The sequence below is a fragment of the Triticum urartu genome, chromosome 7 (genome assembly GCF_003073215.2).
Source record: "Triticum urartu cultivar G1812 chromosome 7, Tu2.1, whole genome shotgun sequence".
Classification (NCBI taxonomy): Eukaryota; Viridiplantae; Streptophyta; class Magnoliopsida; order Poales; family Poaceae; genus Triticum; species Triticum urartu.
In genome coordinates this window covers 538,732,258-538,752,917 of record NC_053028.1, presented here as the reverse complement: position 1 = coordinate 538,752,917, position 20,660 = coordinate 538,732,258, and the positions used below count along the sequence as shown (strand labels likewise).

At 50.2% G+C, this 20,660-nt stretch overlaps 2 protein-coding genes across 2 annotated transcripts; one reads left to right on the top strand and one right to left on the bottom strand.

Annotated features, from left to right (window-relative positions):
• Positions 1-1,253: 1,253 nt before the first annotated feature.
• Positions 1,254-3,037, bottom strand: LOC125518497 (protein OVEREXPRESSOR OF CATIONIC PEROXIDASE 3). Its single transcript, XM_048683321.1, has 4 exons — positions 2,791-3,037; positions 2,093-2,464; positions 1,631-1,945; positions 1,254-1,518 (listed from the first exon to the last, which is right to left on the bottom strand). The coding sequence occupies exons 1-4, from the start codon at positions 2,950-2,952 to the stop codon at positions 1,372-1,374; spliced, it is 996 nt and encodes a 331-aa protein (XP_048539278.1). The 5' UTR covers positions 2,953-3,037; the 3' UTR covers positions 1,254-1,371.
• Positions 3,038-8,000: 4,963 nt separating this feature from the next.
• On the top strand, positions 8,001-10,090 carry LOC125520600. Its single transcript, XM_048685555.1, has 2 exons — positions 8,001-8,459; positions 9,614-10,090. The coding sequence occupies exons 1-2, from the start codon at positions 8,225-8,227 to the stop codon at positions 9,616-9,618; spliced, it is 240 nt and encodes a 79-aa protein (XP_048541512.1). The 5' UTR covers positions 8,001-8,224; the 3' UTR covers positions 9,619-10,090.
• The last annotated feature ends 10,570 nt before the right edge of the window (positions 10,091-20,660 follow it).

Genomic DNA, 20,660 nt, shown 5'->3' with positions numbered 1-20,660 from the left:
CCAACATTTTTCTTCCAATTTCTTTCACCCCTATATCCGGCTATCCGCTCATGTCTTTGTCCCTGGTAGCATTTCTCTATTACATAAACTCCAGGCTCTCCTTCCTTTCCATCCTCATTATCCCCAGTTGTTACCTCCCCATTCTTTCTCTTTCCACATGATTTCTTTCTGATGAGTGATAGGCTACTTGATTTCTCCAGCTGCCCCAACGCCAATAAATATGTGGCGTGTGCTCGCTGATACCAAGCACAGCTGCTATGAAATATGAATGGTGTGTGCTCGTTGATGCCAAGCACATCTGCTATGAATGGTGAAAACTCCAGAACATAACTCATCAGAGTTGCAACTTGCAAGGATTAATAACACCGATAGTTATGGGTATGTGAAGCTAAATCTGAAGTCCTGGATTTTTCTGTTAAAGGTGTAAAAATATACTCCCCCCGTTCCGAATTATATAGACGCATTTTAGTGTGTTTGTTCGCTCATTTCAGTCCGTATGTAGTCCATATTGAAATATCCAAAACATCTTATAATTCTGAACGGAGGTAATAGTTCTAAAGAAGTGTCAAGAGGTGCGCTCGGTGCATACACTTAGTTGTCTGTACCACGGACAATAATGCCTACCATCTGAGCCTGTGATGACCCCATGACCAGTGAAGAGTGAGGACAGCTGAACTGACTCATCAGTCCAAAGCCCAAAATGCATGTACTTGATTATAGTAGGTGCAAAGATGCATGTACTTGATCTACCTGGTAGTTCGTTAAAATTAGCCTACCAAGATTGCAGAGATTCAGCTCATAATGTGAAAAATCAAATACTCCGTACTTCACGCTGCCAATGCGCAGGTGTTAGCTACGCTGTCAGGACCTTCTTCAAACATGTGGCATTCAATGTCAGAAAACTTTATATTAAAGCACCACACCAGAGTACCTAATAGTCTAATACTGTTGAAAGTCTTGCATCAAGTGGGTAACATAACCAGAAAAATTACTGTCCACTTGTCCCAAGTAAACCGGGCTAGGACATGGGTCATGTGAAATGCCAGGCTTCCACACCAGGAAATTCATCAACAAGAAAGTGAAAGGATCCATGGTCCTTACCGTAAGGAAAATTGGTGTCCGGTCAACTGACCATGAACTAACTGCCACTGAAATGAATAGACAAAATGGTGGTCCATAGTGAAGCCAATAATAATGGGATGATGACAGTTGGGAGTTGTACCTGTCACATTGGCCGATCTCAGAGCAAGCAATAAAAGATACGCCGTGTTGGCCTTATGAAACTGGTTGCATTTCACAGTTTGAATTTACAAATTCCTACGTAGTTCAGACCTAAAAGAGAACACTATAACACAAGCTTATCTGAAGTTATCAACTAGCCACCGTCTCAGATAGGGATCTCATGTATGCGGCGCGACGGTCTGGTACACCATCTTGCTCCCTTCTATCCTCAAACCACTTAATAATGGTCTTTCGTGGAAGGCTTGTAACTTGAACTATGCTACTGATCATAGTATTCTGTAATAATGCAACAGCAAAGTAAGTGATGATACATTTACAAAAACCAAGCTGGGAATTTAAGCAATAGAAAATATATAGTGAACGTGGTCTTCACGTAAAAAATACTTACAGTGGGGCGTTTGGATTTGAAGTAAACTTTTTCCAGTGTTTCCAGTTGCGCCTTTTTCAGCCTTTTCTGCGCAGACCATTCTGTGCTCATGACATGAACCGGGAGGTCCATCTGTGGATTGGCTTCAGTGGCATCAATCTCATCAACTACAACCTCATCAGCTACTGGAGAGGGCTCTATTTCCTTAGTTTCAGGTTTAGAGGGTGCTTCATCAGGCAAAGAATCAGACATAAGTAGAAGTTCTGGAGGCGGATTGCGGAGCAATTCAATGACCAAACCCCTATCCAGGCCAAGCTCCCCTGCAAGATTCTTTATCTGCAAGGAAATCAATTCAAGGCACAAGGGTGGAAATCAGTTTTGAATTACATATGTATGTCAAGGAGCCCTTTCAAAGTAAGAGAAATGGTGCTGATTTAAAAACTGAAACTGAAACGAAACTCAAGCGGATATTTATCTGCTTACACTAGTTTTACGCCGACCGATTTGCATTGCACGAGCCAATCTCCGGAGCTGCCAGCTTTTGAGCTCTGGCCGTTCGACTGGATCTGCTGCCTCATCATTACCAGCAACTTCGGAGCCTGACACCAAATCTACTGCAGATTCATCAGCAACATCGACATCTCCAATGGCTTCTGCCAATACCTGTTCAAACCTGGCCATGTCTTCCTCTGATATTTCATCATCATCATCATCCTCGACAGACAAATCGTCGTTCTTCAGATCTTCTTCCAGCTGCTTGAAAAGCGCTTCCAACCCACCCTCGTCGTCGTCGTCGTTCTCGTCACCGCCATCAATGTCATCCTCTGCTACCACCACCTCGTTCTTAATTTTATTCTGGAATACAGAAGATTTTGTTAATTATGGCCACATAACAAACCCCCCCTATAGTTGCCACACAGCCTGTACAACAAATGCCACGACAATTACTGTCATTCAAATCCCCCAACGCTGGGAGTATATACAGTTCATCAATCACCACAAGGTTATCCACACGGCTAGGCTTTTACATAAACAAGGTCTCATCAATTCCCGACAGGTGTATCGCCATCTAAATTGCTCCCAAGTGTGCCTAACTACTCCCAACCTAATCCTTCCTGCCACATAACTACGCACCAACCGCAAAACGGTGGGGAGATGGAGCTGCTTGTGAGGCGAAGTACCTTGTACTTGGAAGGTCGGCGAAGGGCGCAGGCGACGCCGCGCGGAGAGCGGCAGAGGAGCGGGCGGATCCCGAGGAACGGGGAGAGGTCTGGGGCGCCCCGGAGGCGAGACCTTGGAGCGGCGGCCATGGCCGCGGCGAGCGGCACCACCGTCGTCGCCATTTCCACGAGCTCGTTGCGGATATTTCGCCGTCTTCTAACCCTCTCCGTGGGTTTATTGTCTGAAATCCAAATAGGCAAATAGGCCCTGATGATTTATTTTTTTTGAGACAAATAGGCCCTGCTGAGTAGGCTGAGCTGGATCATTGTATTCTTTCATGGGCCGAATAATATTTAGGCCCTCGGGCCTAAACCTGGTAATAGTTTCAAAACCAAACTGAAGCCAACCCAAACCATACGACTCTATCTCTTCCATCCAAACCAATCCAATCCAAAATTTCACTATCATTATCCAGACCAAACCAAACTATGTACGTTTTCTAACCAAACCCATCCAAATTATATTTCGTTTTTGGACTGAATTTGCGGTCTGAAACCGTGGACACAAGAAGCGGGCGTGCTCGCGCTACCCATGCTCGTGAGGATCGACGTGCTTGCCCACCCATCCGAGGGAGAGGATGCGAGGAGCCAAGGCGCGAGCACGCTGATGTGCACTCGTAAGCTTTTGTTGACATGGACGTACACGGGCGAGTGCCCGGCGAGCGTGCGTTGTCCGCAGCCGGAGCCGGCGGGGAGCAGCGCGTCGATGAGGTCCGCCGGGATGCCACGGCCGGCCACATGCATGACGCAGCCGCGGGCACGTCGGACACGCAGGTGACATTGAAGGGAGAGTCCGGGTTGGTGGCGTCGAAACCAGCCACGTCGACGACATCTTCAGACCGCACGTACTGCATCGGAATCACGGACAGACCACTCATGCTCAATGCCTCCATGCACGCCATTGATGGATGGACTGAATTGAGTTAAATACGTGCGTGTGTATTGTGTGAAGCGAACTGGAAGATGGCCGTCTTGTACTATTTAGTCGAGAAACTGAATTCTGTCCACAGATTGAAACGGTTTGAGACCAAATCGTCTGTGTCCAGACCAAACCAGTCCAATCCAGTAGTTGACATAATCCAAACTACACCAGATTGTTTTAGATTCTCAGCCATTTAAACTAACCAAACACAATCCAATAGAGAAACCAAACTGAAATTAAAGTTTCAGTCCAAACTATTCCGAGGGTTACTCGGGCCATTGTAGCTAGCTGTGTGGCTGGGATAGGATGATAAATAATTTCGGTTCTGACTCCACATCCGTGTCCATTTTAAAGACAATGTATGCATTTTCACAAATTTGATAATTGGATATCCAGTGGATATGGTAGCGGATACAGTATCGGTAATATCCAACAAATGTGGATTATTCGGTATTTTTTCCTGGATTAGTCAAGGTTATCAAATAGGATTATTCGATAAATTTAGTCCAATCAACAAAGCCAAATACTCGACTGCACCACGAACTAGAATCACTACATATAAATACTCGCTCCGTTTACAAATATAAGATGTTCTAATTTTTCTGTTAATGTGATCCGCTGGAGGCAGCCAAAGTTACCGTGATCCGCTGGAGGCAGCTAACGTGAGATACTACCGATTATGCTATTATAATCGAATACCCCACCAATTATGCTATAATAACCAGACCTTCTTCTCTACGCTCGTGCAAACATGTTATACACGTAACGTAATGGGAATGAGGGGAGTATAACTCCATGGCGTCGCGGTGCACGACTCGCTAATGAAAACGTGACGACGGAGGAGAATCGGCGTGTACCGTCAAAGTTTGCACGACCATACACAGAAGATTCTCAAAAAACTAGAAGCGATGAAGTGCACAGAGGAAACCCCCCATTTCCAGCAAAAAAAACCCATCTCAACTCCTTTCCAGCAAAAAAAACATTTTTGATCTTTCTCGTTCTAAGTCAGCTTCCTCCTGTAACGAGCCAGCCCATGGCTTATACTAATGGCGTTGTGGCGAGCGCAGCGGCTGGGTCAAATATGGACTGTGGGCTGCAATAGCTCCACGGTAGCAGCTGAATGGCACAAATACCAACCCGGTAGTAAAAAAATCGCCCCACGAACTAATAAAGGTTTGAACCTTCCCCAAACAGTTCTCCATCCACCGTGTTGCTTCTCGAGACGGTGGTCCTGTCCTGTGGACTGCCATAATGGCAGCCTAGTGCCTGCATGGTCCCTCCTATTGCATGTGGTGTGGTCCAACCCTTGGCTATAAGAGGAAAAGAACATAAAATGAATAAAACCAGAAAAAAGCAAATGGGGTAAGAGCAGGGACCAGATCCCAACACCAACGAATATATATATATATATATATATATATATATATATATATACTATTCATCACCCAGGGTGCAGAATAAGTTATTCTTCATCCGAGGTAATCTTACGATCATTACATAATTAAATTACGTTTGGAATTCAAATAGTTACATTTCTATTTTGATTCACTACGTAAAATTTGGCATAAGAAAATAAAAATATAGGTCATAAGGCAAGAAAATTTGCAGTTTATGCATATTTTACACTATGTTTTTATATTTGTAATTTTACATAAGATAAAATATTTTTTATGACGATTATATATTTTCTTACGGTCTCTTTTTACGTTGGAAATAAGACAAAACTTACGGAACGTAAAATTACGGTGCATTCATGGTAAAATAGAGGAGGTGAAGAATAACTATTCCTCACTCAGGGTGACGAATAGCGCGACCCTATATATATATATATATACATATATATATATATAGACACGTTTAATGTGTTTATTCACTCATTTTCAGTCCATATGTAGTATATATTGAAATATTCAAAACATTTTATATTTGTGAATGAAGAGAGTAGGATATAACCCTAACCCTAGTAACATTGTAATACGACTGAACGACTACAATCACAATAGTGACCATCGTCTTTTCTTTCTGTGAACTTGGGGAGGTTTATTGATTCAGAGAATCCCGCTACAATCTCCTTTGAGGCTACTTACAAGAAAAGAAAGGCACTCCTAGAGCCAACACTCTGAAACCGAGAGGTTACAAGCATCCTTGGCACAGAGGACCACTGAAATATTAGCATCCCTTGGGACATGCCTAACCGAGAACGAAACAAAACTTGACGGCTTTTCCCCTGTTTCATCTAAGATGTGCGCCATAATCTGTCTCGAATTATGATGTGAAGACCAGAGGTTTGCAACCAACCTATAAACAATCCACTTCCATCACCACATGTGCGAAGCCCTAGAGCTGTGCAAAGATGGTACCTTCTCGCATAGCCATTGCTCCAACAATGAATTGGTCAATCACCCCAGTGAAGGGCTTACTCCCTGTCCCAAAGAAGGACATGTGGGATCTGGTGACACCACCTCCTCCTCCAAGCTGGGCATCAATGCTGATGGCACCGTTAGTATTAATCTTTACCAAGTCCACGTCCAGTGGTCTACAACAATGACCATCTGGAATGTTGCGGTTGGATCAAGGCATATTACAAGAAAATCACCCCAGACGACCTTCACCGCTTGGGCAGGGTCATATGAATCTTGATCATGAGTCCAACGGTTACGCGTTGACCATGTAGCATGCATGACTGTAACCAGCTTGCATCTGTCCTGAACAGAGATGTGTTTATCCAGCACTATGTCCTTAACCCATGTATTCGGCGTAGACGAGGGTGCTTCAGGTTTAGAATGTCCCAAGCAGCCGCCCAATATTGCTTGGCGTGAGAGCTGAACATAAGTGCATGCTGTAGATTTTCATTTGTAGCCTTGCAGAGATCCTGATCAGCAATACTTCTCATATGGCGATGTTGCAGCGTGGCATAGTCTGGAAGTATACCTCAGAGAGTCCGCCACCAAAAGACCCGAACTCTCGGGACAACTTTGAGCTTCCATAAAGCGGTCCATAAGTGCCTATCATTGAAGGTTCCGCTATTGTCCCTTCCCCTAGAGTTGATCACTTGTTATGGGTCACGAGAGCACGGCATGTCGTTTCCACAGTATAAACACTTGACCTTTCTAGAGATCCCAAGCAAAGAAATCTTTACCGCCTGATGACCTTAACGGTATGTACAGAATTGCTTCGAGATCCAGGGCAAGAAAGTTGCGACAAATCACCTCCACATCCCAAGAACCTAAGTGAGAATGGATCAGATGTGAGACTTTTTCCAGCGGATCAATCCCTAACGCCCCATAGGTTTGAGGGTGGATGTGATAGGAATCCAGTAGTCCTGCCAAATCAAGATTGAATCTCCACTACCGACCAACTTGACCAGGTCTTTCTCCAAAGCAGCAAGTCCGAATATGATAGCTTTCCAAGTTGCGAACTACAACTGTGGAGCCTGGGCTTGGAAAAAAATCACAAGAAGGGAAATATTTCCCTTTGAAAACTGCGAAACATGGTTGAGTCCGGATGTGTCATCAGCCGCCAAACGTGCTTGGAGAGCAGCACCAAATTAAATTGTTCAAAATCCTGGAACCCCATCCTGCCCTTCACCTTGGGTGCAGCTAGCTTATCCCATGACAACCAATGGAGAGGCCGATTGTCAATGGAGGTGCTCCATGAAAATTTCCCCATGCACGATGTTAATTGCCTGCAAACTTTCTTTGTCAATTGGAAACAACTCATAATGGAAGTGGGGATGGCCCGAATAACCGATTTCAACAAGATCCACCGCCCTACACAAGCTAAAGTCCTCTCTGACCAACACTACATTTTACCTTAAGTCCTTTCTACTATATGATCAAATTTCTGCTCATATCTTGCCAACCGCAATTGGCAGACCAAGATATCTCTCGATAAAAGCTTGCCAACCACAAGATATTTATCCCCCCCCCCCCCCCCCCGGCCGGCTGGAGGGCGATAAAGGTTATCCGTGTATTTTTAAAGGTCATTTTATGTTAGTTGATTTTCTTTATACTTGTTGCTCTTTTCTTTAATGAATATCAGTCATAGGTGTTTTTTAGGGTTAGCTATTTTTTAATACTACCCCGTCCCAAACTAAATGTTTCAATTTTGTAATGTCGTACCAAATTTGAGACACTCATTTTAGAATGAAGGGAGTAGAAAAATTGCTTTTAGTTGTCGCTTCTTCTAAAATAAAGTCGACGAGGTCGTAGAAAAATGCTGACAGTCTGGGAGGAGCGGTGGAGCGTCACGCTCGTGGAGGGAGTCGTAGTGGAGGGAAGCGTACCAACCTGGTCAAAATCCGATTCCAACCACCACCAACCACACCGCAGAAGTGCGAATCCGCCCGCCCAACGCCGACACGGCACCACAACACCCCGTCACAGCGGCGCGCCTCCGCCTCCGAGCCACCCCCCGCGCGGCGGCCACCCGCAGCCACCCCGTCCTCATCCTCGTTGCGCGGCCGAGGGAGAGATGCGGCGGTCGTCGAGCGGGGCGCGCGTGTCGGAGGGCGGCGACGCGTCCTCGTCGGGCCACCGCGGCGACGGCACGGCGCTCCCGACGTTCGACCCGCAGTCGGCGGCGGGCCGGCGGGAGGCGGCGCGGACCCGGGCGCTGGGGCGCGCCGTGCACTGCATCCCGCTGTTGCTGCTGCTCTGCGCCCTCGTGCTCTGGCTCTCCGCCGCCTCCACCTCCCCGGCTCACCTCGGTAAGGTTCCTGCCGAGTGCCAGCCCTTCCCCTCTCCTCGATCCCGATCCTGTCGCCAACTTCGTCACGCGTCCCTGGAGAAATCGTCGATAAGACCATACGGTTCCGATGCAGAATATTAGTACCTGCGCCTTTCTGAATCCGATCACAATGCTTTTGGCCTATCTGTTGGACGAATGCATTCATAAATGAGTCAAATGTCTATGCCCCCATTTGCTTGTACGTGAGGCCTTTGTTAGGACCTGATGAATTTCGTGTTTAGCATAATGCTGCAAAGCTATTTTGCGAATAAAGAAAATGTCCCAAGTAGTTGGCAGCACATTAGGGTGGGGGGATTGAGCCACGGTCACCCCCATCGCATGAATTAGCATAAATACTACTCCCTCTGTTCGGAATTACTTGTCGCAGAAATGGATGTATCTATACGTATTTTAATTCTAGATACATCCATATCCGAAACAAGTAATTCCGAACGGAGGGAGTAGTTAGCACATGCTGCCCTAATATCCTCAGGCCAGTGCCAATCCTCCTTGCAGCAGGCAAGTTATTGCCCTGTTTCCGGCATCCAGGCGCCAATCTTGGTTCCTATGCCTTATGGCCACTGAAACTGTTTGATACTCTCAATCAGGATATGTGAGATAGCACCTGTGTGCATCTTGCTTTATAGCTGCAGAATAAGTACCTACCTCTCTGGTAGTTAACTACATCAGCCTATCAGGGGATGGAATGCACTTGCTCTTAGAGCAATCTTGTTTCGCTGCACAACTGAAATGCAGTATCGCATTTTTGCTATTCGCCCTCTCAGGACTCATGAGCCAATTATCAGAAAAACCTTCGGTTGTTTTCAGTTGCTTTGGGATCTGTCTCCAGCTTAAAGTGTACTTTTCAATGAGCCGAATCATCATATGGTTTAGCTGGCAATGTGCAAGTGAGTAGGATAAAAAGGTGTCCATGTGCTCACCCTCTCTGCAATTTTCCTGTGTCCCAAGTTCTGTTATGCATTTTATTGCCCCGGATAGATGCTACACTTTGTTGATCATTCGCTTCCTGTGTAATTTTGAATTTGCTAGTGCATTGTATCTATGTATTATATTAATTTTTTGTTTTGTCCCTAAAATGCTTTCTGATGATCATAATTTTGCTGCTCTATGCAGACTGATAATACAAGGGTCTGGCAAAAGGATATAAAATCAGGTTTCCACAGAGTTCCCCCAAATGGTCAAAAGGGTACAGTGAAGTAGATCAGGAATGATCAGGTAGTACAGGAGGCCTTAAGTTGGTGGTTCGAAGGTTTAGTACAGCAACAAGCTCACCTACTAGGTGACTATTTTGGAGTATTCTTTTCACTCCAGATTGGAGTTCGGTGTGATTTGGCCCACCATTACAATTTGTATACAAAAAATTGAGTATGTATTCTTTTCAAACACTAACACATGTATACATATTATGAGATTGTTTTTATACTACTGTTATCACCGGTTTAGCTTATAACCGGAGGAGGCCCACCGGGCATTAGTTAGGGGCTTGGCCCACAAGTTATCTTAGGATTAATTCTTATGCAAGTTATTTAGGTTATAAATATAGGTTGTAAGACTCTTTGAGAATTAAGCAATAAAGATATTATCATCTTCTGTTGCCCGGCTCCCTGAGGAGTCGGAACCCTAGCCGCCACCAGCCAACCGCCGCCGCACCTAAACCCTAGCCGCGACGGCGCCCACTCGCCGGCGCGCCCACTCCAGCCCTCGTCCTCCTCCACCTTGTCCCTATAACCTGCGTAGTCGCACCGGTAGGAACCCTAGTCCTATCAATTTGGTAATCAGAGACCACGTTGCGATCATGTCGCTGCCGCCACCAGAGCCGCCGCTGCCCGTTGGTACCACCGCGCCCATGACGACGGCGCCGATCATCACCGTGCCGACCACATCCGCCGGGACCTCGCTGGCGAGTCCCGTCTCCACCTCGGCGCCGCCTGCACCGCCGTCCCCGGGCGCATCTGCACCACCGCCGGTGGCCACCTTGTCTCCGGAGCAACTCGCCGCCACGCTGCATCACCTCGTCACCGCCGTCCACGGTCTTCAGCTCCAACAGCAATATGGGGCCGGGGCCTACACTCACCTGCCGTCGGCCCCGATCGCTGCCCCTGGCCTTCTCCTACAGCAGCAGCCGCAGTACGGGGGCGGGGCGGGCCCCTTTGCGCCACCACCAGGGTCGTACCAGGGCGCGCCCGCGTACAGCGGGTCCCCGTTCTGGCCGATCCAGGCGGGATTGGCGCCCGTGCTAGCGCCCTCCGCGGCGCCCCTCTGGCCCTTGCCGCCGGCAGCCTCGGTCGCATCCTGGTTGCAGCAGCCGCCGTCCACCGCATGGCCGGTGCAGCAGTCGCCATCCACTGCAGGGCCGGTCCAGTAGCCGCCGCAGACGACGTCCCAGGGCCTGCTTCCATCGCCGTTCTCCGCACCCTCATCATCCGGGAACAGCTCGGGCGCGGCCTTGACTACCGGGTTACCGATCCATCAGGTCTGGTTTCCCCCGTCCCCGTCCCCACTGCCAGTGTGGGCGGCGGGGTCTTCGCCTTCACCGGTCTACACCACGACTCCGGTCGAGCCGGCTCCGTTCCCGCAGTTCGGCGGGCCATCCGGCCCCGCCAGCTAGTACCCGGACTACTCCGATCAGGCACCCCCCGCTTCACTGTTTCGAGCCTCTGAGCCTGCTCGGCACGGCGGGCCGCAGCAGACACCGCCGCGGTTCGCCAAACTCGACTTCGCCACCTATGACGGCACAAAGAATCCCCTTAACTGGCTCAACCAGTATGACCAGTTCTTTCGCGGGCAGCGCACCCTCGCGTCGGAGCGGACGTGGCTCGCGTCTTACCACCTCCGTGGCACGGCCCAGACCTGGTATTACACCCTCGAGCAGGACGAGGGTGCCATGCCTGCTTGGGAGCGTTTCCGCGAGCTCTGCCTCCTTCGCTTCGGGCCTCCGGTTCACGGGAGCCGCCTGGCGGAGCTCGGTCGCCTTCCCTTCACCTCCATGGTGCAGGACTTCGCCGACCGTTTTCAGGCCCTAGCCTGCCACGTGACGGGCGTTACGGCCTAGCAGCGGCCGACCTCTTCGTCGGTAGCCTTTCGGACCACATCCGCGTGGACGTGGAGCTCCGCGGACCTCAGGATCTCCAGCAGGCCATGTACTATGCCCGCGCCTTCGAGAGTCGGGCCCAGGCCATGCAGCCTGCCGCGCCATCGTGGGGAGGCCGCCCGACCACACATCCAGGCCCGGCGCCCGGCCGCCCACCTCAGGCCGCGCCTGCACCCCCAGCGACGACGCGGCCCTTCCGTCGCCTTTCTCCGGCGGAGCAGATGGAGCGGCGGCGCCAAGGCCTCTGCTTTAACTGCGATAAGCCCTATACGCCGACCCATGTCTATCCGCGACTCTTCTACTTGGAGACGGTCGACTACACCGAGGAGGACGCCTCGATCGACGAAACCCCGCCACCTGCGGCGGCTGCGGACACCCCCGCGGACCCCACAGTGACGGCCTTCGTCGTCTCCCTCCACGCCCTCGCCGGCATCCGTAACGAGCGGACCATGCTGTTGCCGGTGATCATCCAGGGCGAGCGGCTCGTGGCTTTGGTGGATACCGGCTCCACCCATAACTTCCTGCCCACGGCGTCCATGCGTCGTCTCGCACTTCCGTCGACGGGCGGGGAGCGCCTTCGGGTCACCGTGGCGAACAACGATCGCCTCAGTGTCATGGGCTAGCACGCGACGTACCCATCTCCATCGACGGCAAACACTTCTCCATTACCTGTGTCGGGATCGACCTGGGCTGCTTCGACTTCATCATTGGCGTGGATTTTCTATGGACCCTCGGTCCCATCCTTTGGGACTTCGACGCGCTGACGATGACGTTCTGGCGGATGGACCGCCGTATCCGGTGGGACGACCTTGGGGGCGCCGCGGCCGCCGCGCCACAGCTCCAGCTGGCCACCGCGTCCGCGGAGGCCGCCCACCCCCTCCTGGATTCCCTTCTGCAGCAACACCACGTCATCTTTGATGAGCCGCGGGGCCTTCCTCCCGCCCGGGTGTACGACCATCGGATCCACCTCTTGCCGGGCTCCACCCCGGTGGCGGTTCGGCTCTACCGCTACCCTCAGCTGCAGAAGGATGAGTTGGAGCACCAGTGTGCACTTATGTTGGCCGCCGGCATTATCCGGATATCCACGTCACCCTTCACCGCGCCGGTGCTTCTCGTCCGCAAGGCGGACGTCACGTGGCGCTTCTGTATCGACTACCGCGCCCTGAACGCGCTTACACTCAAGGACAAGTTCCCTATACCGGTGGCCGACGAGCTCCTGGATGAGCTCCATGGGGCGCGCTTCTTCACCAAACTCGATCTCCGGCCAGGCTACCATCAGGTGCGCATGCATCCGGACGACATCGCCAAGACGGCATTTCGCACTCATCATGGCCACTTCGAGTTCTTGGTGATGCCCTTCGGCCTCGCCAACGCCCCGGCAACCTTTCAGGCCCTAATGAACGACGTCCTCCGACCCTACTTACGGCAGTTTGTGCTTGTTTTCTTTGATGACATTCTTATCTACAGTGCCACATGGGCCGAGCACCTCCAGCACGTCGCCATCGTCTTCAACGAGCTTCAGGCGCACCAACTCCATCTTCAGCGCTCGAAATGCTCGTTCGGGACGCCTTCCGTCGCCTACCTCGGCTACGTCATCTCGGCCGATGGGGTGGCTATGGACGCCGACAAGGCGGCAGCCGTCGCCGCATGGCCGACGCCTCACTCACCGCGGGCTCTTCGCGGGTTCCTCAGCCTCGCGGGCTACTATCGGAAGTTTATCCGGGAGTTCGGGCTCATCGCGACGCCCCTCACGCGGTTACTACGCCGCGACGCCTTCGCCTGGGACGACGAGGCGACGACGACCTTCGAGGCCCTCAAGGGGGCCCTCACGACAGGCCCTGTTCTCCAGATGCCCGACTTTGACCGCCCATTTGTGGTGGACTGTGACGCCTCGGGTGCGGGCTTCGGCGCAGTGTTGCATCAGGGCGATGGGGCCCTCGCCTTCTTCAGCCGGCCTTTCGCCCCGCGCCATCTTAAGCTGGCGACATACGAGCGGGAGCTCATTGGCTTGGTGCAGGACGTTCGCCATTGGCGGCCTTACTTGTGGGGGCGGTCGTTCCACATTCGCACGGACCATTACAACCTCAAGTTCTTGCTGGACCAATGGTTGTCGACCGTGCCTCAGCACCAGTGGATCAGCAAGCTCTTCGGCTTCGACTTCTCCATTGAGTATCGGTCGGGTCGCCTTAACACCGTGGCCGATGCGCTGTCCCATCGCAACTCCGACCTCGTGCCCTCCGCCGGCGATTCCGAGGGGGCGACCCTGTGCATCCGCTCCGGGCCGACTTTCGGCCTCTGCACCGACATTCGCCAGGCGACCGTGACCGCCGCCGACGTCGTCCTTCTTCAACAGCAGCTGGCGGCCGGTGACCTAGAGGAGCCGTGGCGCTTCTCCAACGGACTGCTCCTCCATGGGCGCCGGATCTTTGTTCCGGCGCATGATGATCTCCGTCACCAGGTGTTGCTGCTCGCCCACTCAGCTGGTCATGAGGGTGTGCAGAAAACCCTCCATCGTCTCCGCGCCGACTTCTACATCCCTGGCGATCGAGCCCTGGTCCGCGATTGGTTTCGGTCTTGTCAGATATGCCAGCGCAACAAGACGGAGACCCTGCGGCCGGCCGGCTTGCTTCAGCCCTTGTCTGGCGCGACCTCTTCAGGATGGCGGGCGTCAAGCTCCGCTTGAGCACGGCATTCCACCCTCAGATGGACGGCCAGTCTGAGGTGGTTAACAAGGTCATTGCCATGTACTTACGTTGTGTTACAGGTGATCGACCTCGAGCTTGGGTGGATTGGTTCTCTTGGGCGGAGTACTGCTACAACACCTCATTCCACTCCACCCTGCGTGCTACGCCGTTTGAGGTGGTCTATGGCCGGCCACCCCCGCCTATCGTGTCGGTGGACCCGGCGACGGCTCGGACGGAGGTTGTGGCCGATCTTATCCGCACCCGTGACGAGATGCTTGCTGAGGTTCGTCAGCGTCTCCTTCAGGCCCAGCAGCTGGCCAAGCACTACGACGACGACCACCATCGCGAGGCGGAGTACGCGGTGGGAGATTGGGTGTGGCTGCGTCTTCTTCATCGCTCCACGCAATCACTAGACCCGCGCGCGAAGCGCAAGCTCGACCCTCACTACGCCGGGCCCTTCGTCATCCTGGAGCGCATCGGGCAGGTGGCCTATCGTCTTCAGCTTCCAGCCGGCGCTCGCATCCACGACGTCTTCCATGTGGGGCTGCTTAAGCCTTTCCGCGGCGAGCCACCGGCCGGCCCTCCGGCGCTTCCTCCGACCGCCGATGGCCGTCTTCTTCCGGAGCCAGAGAAGGTGTTGCAGGCGCAGCTTCGTCGCGGGGTGTGGTTCGTCTTGGTCCAGTGGGCGGGTCTTCCGAAGGAGGAGGCTACTTGGGAGCAGCGTGATGACTTCCGCCAACACTATCCAGACTTTCAGCTCGAGGATGAGTTGTTTGCGCAGGCGGGGAGAGATGTTATGACAGGTTTAGCTTATAACCGGAGGAGGCCCACCGGCATTAGTTAGGGGCTTGGCCCACAAGTTATCTTAGGATTAATTCTTATGCAAGTTATTTAGGTTATAAATATAGGTTGTAAGACTCTTTGAGAATTAAGCAATAAAGATATTATCATCTTCTGTTGCCCGGCTCCCTGAGAAGCCGGAACCCTAGCCGGCACCAGCCAACTGACGTCGCACCTAAACCCTAGCCGCGACGGCGCCCACTCGCCGGCGCGCCCACTCCAGCCCTCGTCCTCCTCCACCTTGTCCCTATAACCTGCGTAGCCGCACCGGTAGGAACCCTAGTCCTACCAACTACATTTTCGGATGTTTTCACAAAAACACAATCAATACTAGTGAATATGTGATAGCCAACACAATCAAATTACCATCTGGTTGTTTTCAGCGAGAAAATCAGGTGTCCTTCCCCTGTTCTATTTCAGCAGAAACAGAACCCAATCCTTAAATCATTTTAGGCCCTTGGACCAGAAACTTGTTGTCATCAACAGTGTATGTCTTCTGGGTTGATATGTGCTTTGCTATATGCCCCAAGGCTCCCCTGGAATCTGGACAGATAAAATTGCATCCAGGAAGTGGTAGGGAAACTTCCATAGTTTTTTCTTCGAGAAATCGGCATGGACACTGCCTTTCATATAGAAGAATAGAAGGTGTTACAAATGTTTACACGAGGCTTTTTTGAGATGAGGTAAGCAGTAGAAAACCCCTCAATACGACATGCGGACTAGTCGACCTATGAGCCACCTCGCGGTACGCCATCCTCCTTCCAGTGAAGACCCTAAAGTTTCACTCCTTCCAAATGTTCCAAAGCGAGTAAATCAAATTGCCGTTGCGCTCCAATGCCTTGTGTCTGAGTTGGTTGCGAGAAAGTCATCCCACCACCGGTTGATAGAGTTACCAAGGTCAGGGGGTCTCCAAGTGGGCATCCTTTCGACAACATTAACCACGTTTCAGGCTTGAGAAAGGATAGTCCCGACAAAGATGCGAAATTGTCTCAAGAGCCTCCAAACATAGGTGGCAGATGGGGTCGTGCAGCCAACCTTTGGTCACCAAGTTTTCCGACGTGAGGATCCTACCATGGACACTGCCTTTCATATAGAAGAATAGAAGGTGTTACAAATGTTTACACGAGGCTTTTTTGAGATGAGGTAAGCAGTAGAAAACCCCTCAATACGACATGCGGACTAGTCGACCTATGAGCCACCTCGCGGTACGCCATCCTCCTTCCAGTGAAGACCCTAAAGTTTCACTCCTTCCAAATGTTCCAAAGCGAGTAAATCAAATTGCCGTTGCGCTCCAATGCCTTGTGTCTGAGTTGGTTGCGAGAAAGTCATCCCACCACCGGTTGATAGAGTTACCAAGGTCAGGGGGTCTCCAAGTGGGCATCCTTTCGACAACATTAACCACGTTTCAGGCTTGAGAAAGGATAGTCCCGACAAAGATGCGAAATTGTCTCAAGAGCCTCCAAACATAGGTGGCAGATGGGGTCGTGCAGCCAACCTTTGGTCACCAAGTTTTCCGACGTGAGGATCCTACCATGCATGACTAGCCAAGCGAAGAACTTGCACTTGGGGGTGCCCCTGGCTTTCCAAACCTTGGCAGGGTAGAAAGGCTGCAGGCGGCCATTGAATTGCATTAGGTAGGCCAACTTGGTGAAGAATTCATTAGAGTTGGTCCAGTTCGAGCGAATGGTGTCGAGGTGGTTCGGATCGATGCCGGGCTCTCAGAGAAGCTGCCGAATATTAGTGAATTAGCAAAGCTAGGCAGCGGTGTCGAGACGGACGACTGCAGTTATCCACCTATCCGCTTCAAGGTCATCGTGCATGGTCATGTTCTTACTAGTTGCAATCTTGACGAGCTCTAGGGCACGATAACAAAGGGTGGAGTCCCCAAACCACCAGTCCTTATAAAAACTTGTACATCTTCCATCGCCGATAGTGATCATGGTGGAGGCTCGGAAAGGAGCCATATCAGACTCACTGCAAGAGAGCTCAGTACCACCCAAGGCCGGTCAGGGTCGGTCCATATAGGAACCAAGGCCACCTAAGCCGAAGAGCCCGGCCAAAGGATTCCAAGTTAGCGACGACCCTAGACAACCTAGATTTTTCGAAGAGCGAACACAACCTTCCAGTTGACAAGGGAGTGGCCTTCGTTGACGTTCTCACCGTCAACAACGTTCCAGATGACACCCCTTGCCATCTTGTCCATCTTCTTGAGGGCCTACTTGGGGAGCGGAATGACTGCCGAATGGTATGTGGCGGTTGCAGTTAGGATGGACTTTGTCAAGGTGACCCCAAAGAAGGTAACAGAAGGATAGCTAACAACCCCTGAAGAGCAGAAGACTTTCCAGGATCACCATCACCATTCCTAGAAACCTTAGTCGTCGCCATCTCCACCTCCATAGCCATTTCCCCATACTTTAGTCATACTTGTAATTCATCGTGTATGGCCACATTGTAAGAGTCTATACAATCATTCACCTTTCATCAATGTCATCTATAATGTTCCATCTATAATATGATTGCGATGTGTGAGTAATCCCCTCAAGGCCATGGGCTGAGGCACAACTTGGCAACCTACGTACTTGTGCACGGGAACATTGGTATTGACTTTGCTTAATTGAACATTATTTGTATGTGTTATTCATAATGGATTTGTCTCTTGTCTTCTTCTCGTTCTAAGACTTCGCAGGTACCCGAAATCCCTTAGATGGATCCAAGAGGACGTAAAGTGCAGGGACGTGTGGAAGGCTACACTGAACAACGCTGATAATAAGGATTAGCACGGTAGCCGAAAACAACTCATTGGATCATGAGATGCAACCATTAAATGCCCAATGCGTTGGTTTGGAGAAATCCTTAATAATCAAGATAACCCCGCGGTGGTAAGTGCCTTGGTTGGACAATAGACTCATAGTGCAGGTTGCTAGTCAGTCGTGACATTATTTGGACGCATCCTCCACATTTACATGTTGAGAACACATCATAATAGTGTCTACTAGGACTATGTTAGAAATCAAGAAGAGATCCTAAGTGCAAGTATAAGGTTGTAAGTATATTTTGCATGCCCATGCCTAGTTCCATCTCTCTCTCTCTCTCTCTCTCTCTCTCGCCATCTCTCTCTACAATCATGGTTTATTTGGTACAGGAACTGAAACATCTTATGAGAACAATAGCTTGTTTGAATCCCTGCCTATTAGCAGAACTTTCCATGGGCTCGATACCCATGATCACCCTTGGGAAAGAGTTGAGGACTATCTACATCCAAAACCGAATAAAAACTACACAATCTTTTTTCTGACAATGTTGCCGGGGAAGCATCTTGGCTATCTAAGCCAGGTAACTAAAGGCACCGTTTTGCCAGGTAACTAAAGGTACCGTTTTAGCTTTTATTCGGTTGTAGTTTTTTTCTAGTTGTCGAAAAAACCCAAAAAATTGTTACGTCTAAAAAACTTGGGGAGTTTGCAACTCCCAGTATAAACTTTATGCGTGCACCTACCGCTTTACCCGATGCTGCTCCAAGCAGATTGAGATTAAACCTCACCTTGTTACGATGGTTCAACATAGCCAATTCGGAGGTTCCGCTTCCGAAGATGCCGGCATGCATAAACATGACACTCTAAAGTTGCATCTATTTCCTTTCTCCCTAAGGGAAAGAGCTAAGGAATGGATTCTAGCCTTGCCTAGAGAATCATTAACTCATTTTATGTTGCAGCGCGTGTATGACAAAGTTTGGCCCACGTGCGAAAAAATGCAATTGTGATATAATATTATTGTTTTTAAGCATGAAGACCACGAGCCACTAGTGCTCGCCTATAATATGATGAAAGAGGCAATTAGAAAATGTCTGAATCATGGAATGGAAGACTGGTTATGTCATGGATATAATCCTGATAATATTATAGGGACGTGTATGTAGAGGCAATCGTATCTACGATCAATACAAATGGGAGCATGCGTAAAGGTTTATACAGGTTCAGTCCCTCTCCTGTGGAGGTAATACCCTACTGCTATGGTGTTCTTAGCTCTTGGCGTAAGATACAATGTGAGAGAGTTGAACCCTTAGCCCGGTGCCCTCCATCCGGCTTATATAGAGTGCGCTAGGAGGGGTGTCATAACAGGCTGGTATTAATGTTGTTGATGGCGCATGCATGACCGACTGTTCATGGATATTACTACTAGTAACTGTCGTATTTAACTAGATTACTCTATCATTGGGTAACAACGGTAACTAAGACATCACGGGGATCGTGGTATCCTAGGTCGCAACAGACCGAAGTTCCGACTGCTGTCCATGAGGGTGTGTAGGATCCGACTGTTAGGACTTACCCTAATTGGGGGGGGGGGGGGGGGGGGGCTCTGGCCTTTGATGTCTTGGGTTGTAGCTTTACTGGGCCTGGTCGATAGCCCCTTGGCCCATCGTATTTTGGATTGTATTCTTGTTTGCCTTGGGCCTTATGCTGGGTCATATATATGTATGGGCCTATCCATTGGGTATAACCCCGTCAATATCCCCCGAGTTCGTTGAGGTCTCAATAGCTGAAATCGATTGTTCATCATCAGGCTTGACTCCAACTGTGTGCAGTCAGGTAAGATTTTGACTGTTTGATGGACTCATTTATACCGGTTGGTTAACCGAGAGGTCTCAACGAAATCTTTTGATCATACCTCTTGGAGGCGAAGATCGAGCAATCTGGGAAAAAAAATAGTGATACCCGTTTATCAATCACTGCGGAAGAGGAATGGCTTGTGGCCCGACTGTAGATGTATCATCAAATTACGAGTGGTGGTCCGAGACGCTTGGGCTTGATTGGATCAAGTTTTCCGATTGGGTGGATTGTCGACCAGACACCTTTCTCCAGAACCAAGTTTGCGCAACCATGCGTTCAATTTTTTCCTAAGGAAAATCCGACTCGAGCTACAGGGGATTTTTTTTCAAAAAAGGGGTTTACCCCAGTCTCTGCATCAGAAAGATGCATACGGCTCATATTATTAAAAATAAAGTCCAGTAACAAAGTTGCCAAGTATCGAGGTGCGAAGATAAACAAAAAGCTCGAAAGAGCTAAAACCCAAAGCCACAACCGGCTGGCAAACACAATAGGAGCACTACATGCCTATCCTATTACATGACCTCCATCCAAACCGGTTGAAAATATCCCGCGCTACCATTTCCCATCGGGTAGACGCAGTAACCAAACGCTCACTGGCCTCCGTCGGAGTGAGTAGCGACCACATACGGATGAATGCCGTGGCCCCGAAGATAACCTGCAAAAAGTGAATGTTTGTTGATCTGTTAAATACTAAATCATTTCTGCAGTTCCATACTGCCCAAAGTAAAGCACAAACGCCAACACGAATGTGTCTTGCAGTATCGGAATCAACCCCATCAAGCCATGTTCCAAATAACATGTTGATAGAGGTGGGCTGATTAATATTAAACGCAATATGAATCGACCGCCACAGAATCTTAGTCAACGGACAATCGAGAAAGAGGTGTTTGATGTTTTCGTTATGATCGCAAAAGCTACACCTAGATGAGCCCATCCAGTTG